We start from the raw sequence: 3506 nt of genomic DNA, 5'->3' as shown, positions 1-3506 counted from the left end.
AGAGGAAAGGAAAGGAAAGGAAAGGAAAGGAAAGGAAAGGAAAGGAAAGGAAAGGAAAGGAAAGGAAAGGAAAGGAAAGGAAAGGAAAGGAAAGGAAAAACAATATTATTTGAATGACTGCTTACAGATTTACTGTAGAGGAACAGAGTCCAAAAACCTGAGCAAAACTGTACTTCAGAAAATTACTTGAGATACAGAATGTAGAAAAAAAAAAAAAAAAAGAGTAAGATCTAGATCTCCTGCCAAAAAATTGAATACATCAGTCACAATCCAAACACAAGAAACTCTTATTATCAAGCTGTCAAATTTGAACAATAAGGAACACCTTTTTTTATTTTAGATGTTCCTCATGACCCGATTTAATCAAGCCCTCTCTCTATTTGCATAATTTCTTCAAAGAAGTGGTGATAATGCTTTGCCATTTTCAATCTTTTTTCTTATATTAAGAAAAAACTTCTATTAAGTGTCTCTTTACAGTGCTAAATAAGAAATTTTGTTTCCAAGAAAGCACAAAAAGTCTTTGAAAGCTTGGCTGCACTCACAAAATTAACTCTTTCCTGAGCTAAAAGAACCATGCTTCTCTTCATCAACTGCATAAAATTATGATACTGTGGGAGATAGAATCATAGAATCATAGAAACAGAGAACAGCCCAAGTTGGACCCACAAGGATCACTGAACCCACCTCCTGGCTCTACACAGGACCACTCAAAAAGTCAGACCATTTGTCTGAGAGCACTGTCCAAATACTTCTTGAACTCATGCAGGCTCAGTGCCGTGACCACTGCCCTGGGGAGCCTGTCCCAGTGCCTGAGCACTCTCTCAGTGAAGAACCTTTCCCTCACACCCAGCCTGACCCTCCCCTGTTCCAGCTCCATGCCATTCCCTCAGGTCACTGTCCCCAGAGAGCAGAGCTCAGCGCCTGCCCCTCCGCTCCCCTCGTGAGGGAGCTGCAGGCCGCCATGAGGCCTCCCCTCAGCCTGCTCTGCTCTGGGCTGGACAAACCAAGCGGACTCAGCCGCTCCTCATATATCTTCCCCTCTAGACCCTTCACCATCTTTGTAGTCCTCCTTTGGACACTCTCTAATAGTTTTATGTCCTTCTTTTATTGTGGCACCCAAAACTGCACACAATACTTGAGGTGAGGCCAGAGCAGCACGGAGCAGAGCAGGACAATCCCTTCCCTTGACCTGCTAGCCTTGACCTGATGCACCCAGGGTATGGTTGGCCCTTTTGGCTGCCAGAGCACACTGCTGGCTCACATTCAACTTGCTGTTAACCAGAACTCCCAGATCCCTTTCTGTGGGGCTGCTCTGCAGCTTCTTGACCCCAGTATTTACATGCAGATGAGGTTGCTCCTTCCCAAGTGCAGAATCCTGCACTTCCTCTTGTTAAAATTCATGGAGTTGGTGGTTGTCCAGCCCTCTAATTTGTCAAGATCTCTCTGCAAGACCTCTGTACCCTTAAGGGAGTCAACAGCTCCTACTAATTTAGTGTCACCTGCCCACTTCTATTACACATTTTTTATAGGCAGCCATGGCTGCCCATCCTGTTGTGTTCCCTTGCCTCCACTTGCCCGACTTCCTTGAGCATTCTGATGCAAGCCTGCAAACAAAAGCCTGAGAACCCCATGCAGTCCCTCTTTCCGGTTATCCTGGCACCCTGCTGACTTTCTGCTGTAGCTCATGTGCTGAGTGAAGGCAGTGCCTGCTATAAGATCGTGCTGAAAACAAGATGAAATAATAATAAACAATATGAAAAGGCTAGCAACACTTACTGGTACGTGGTTGGACTGACATTGATGCGGCGTGGGTGACTTCCTGACTCGAACTTGCTTGCAAGGGTGACGTTGTTTCCAAAGAGACAATAACGTGGCATTCTTACACCAACAACGCCGGCCAGCACAGATCCTGAGTGAATGCCTATCCTCATCTGGAAAAACATGAGATCCATGTCAGTTGTCTCTCTTGTGCTGCCTGTGTTAATGTCATTAGCACTTATGTACAAGCCAGTCACAGCTCCCCCTTCAAACAAATAATAAACCAAAGAAGGAAGGGTAGAAAAAAATAAAAATAAAAAAACAAGCTCTGCCATTCCTTTAGCTTAAATCAGATGCAGATATAAAAAGGAAGAAGAAAAAAATGGTATCTTTTCACTAAAACAATTTTTGTCTGCTGCTTCTGTGCATGTTTGCTGGAGACTACCACAGTCAAAACAGGAATCGCAAAAAGAACAGGACAGGATGACCAGGTGTTACTACAAAATCAGTTACCTAATTACGCAGACACAATACAGAGTGTTAATTTTGCCACTACTTCTAACACAGGCTTTAATCAAAGACCCACATTTTCTCAAACTGTCATGAAGAGCAGTAGAGTGAATGAATATGGTACTTTTGTCTTACTAGTATTTATTTTTCTTCTCAAAGTCTATGGCTGCTTTTCTCTCTTTGCCAGTCTAAGAGATATTGCAATGGCAAAGGTGCTGAAGATCAAGGCATCAGTGCTTCTAAAAATCATTTTACAACCTTCCCCCTCCAATAAGAAGGAATAAATCCCCAGCAAATGTAAAAAGAAAAAAGAAAAAAAAAAAAAAAAGTCTATTCCCCTGAAACTGTCTGAGGTGTAGAGATTACATTGATCTGGAAAGCTTGAGGTCACCCTCCCAGTTTCCTTCAGAGTGAACAAACAAACATAGAAGATTTATTCATAAATTTTAGCAACCTATTATGTTTGCCAAGAAAATCATTTTTTATAAATAGGAAACTCTTTTTTTCTTGTTAACTTTATTACATTTTTTTTTAAAAAAAAAGATATTTATATTTATATCCTGTGAGGATACTTTTACTCACAGCAACTGTACCGAGATAACATGCAGAAAAATAAATACCTACTCAAGCAGACCTATTAATACAACCCTCAGGTCTTTGACTTACTCAATTAACAGTCTATCTATCCCTATTTTTTTTAAACAATAGTAAATGTTTGCCCAAATACAAATTTAAATCTAATTTGCATAGAATATGCTGTTAAAATAATCTTTGTTACCATTATAACCTTGATGTTCTTAAAGTTCTATGAACATGTAGGTCTCACATTATTTCATGGACTATAGCTCTTCCTGTGTGTCCAAGAGTTTGACCATGCAGCTAAATATCCTTTTCATTCCATTCCTCTCTTACAAATAACTGACAATGGGTATGGCTTTATATCTACCATACACTAAAGCCATGCCTAATCTAGTAACACGTACTGCATTGTGTGATACAGTTTTCAGCATTCCCACAGGCACCTCATAATAATGCTGTTAATTAATGACTAGGATTAAGAAAAAAGAAAAGAAAAAAAAGAAAAGAAAAGAAAAAAAAGAAAAGAAAAGAAAAGAAAAGAAAAGAAAAGAAAAGAAAAGAAAAGAAAAGAAAAGAAAAGAAAAGAAAAGAAAAGAAAAGAAAAGAAAAGAAAAGAAAAGAAAAGAAAAGAAATGAAAAGAAAAGAAAAGAAAAGAAAA

At 39.5% G+C, this 3506-nt stretch overlaps 1 protein-coding gene across 2 annotated transcripts in view; it reads right to left on the bottom strand.

Moving 5' to 3' along the window:
- GUCY1A2 (guanylate cyclase 1 soluble subunit alpha 2) overlaps positions 1-3506 on the bottom strand; it is a 145844-nt gene that overhangs the window by 17427 nt on the left and 124911 nt on the right. For both annotated transcript variants that reach the window (XR_004751236.1, XM_035327465.1), the window contains exon 7: positions 1777-1931. Coding sequence is in view for 1 of the 2 variants with exons in the window: in XM_035327465.1 (XP_035183356.1) it covers positions 1777-1931 (155 nt within the window). In the remaining variant the exon portion in view is untranslated. The remainder of the gene's footprint in view (positions 1-1776; positions 1932-3506) is intronic.

The sequence above is a fragment of the Oxyura jamaicensis genome, chromosome 1 (genome assembly GCF_011077185.1).
Source record: "Oxyura jamaicensis isolate SHBP4307 breed ruddy duck chromosome 1, BPBGC_Ojam_1.0, whole genome shotgun sequence".
In the NCBI taxonomy this organism is placed as follows: Eukaryota; Metazoa; Chordata; class Aves; order Anseriformes; family Anatidae; genus Oxyura; species Oxyura jamaicensis.
Note: the sequence above shows the minus strand (reverse complement) of the source record. Positions and strands in the feature narration are given on the sequence as shown.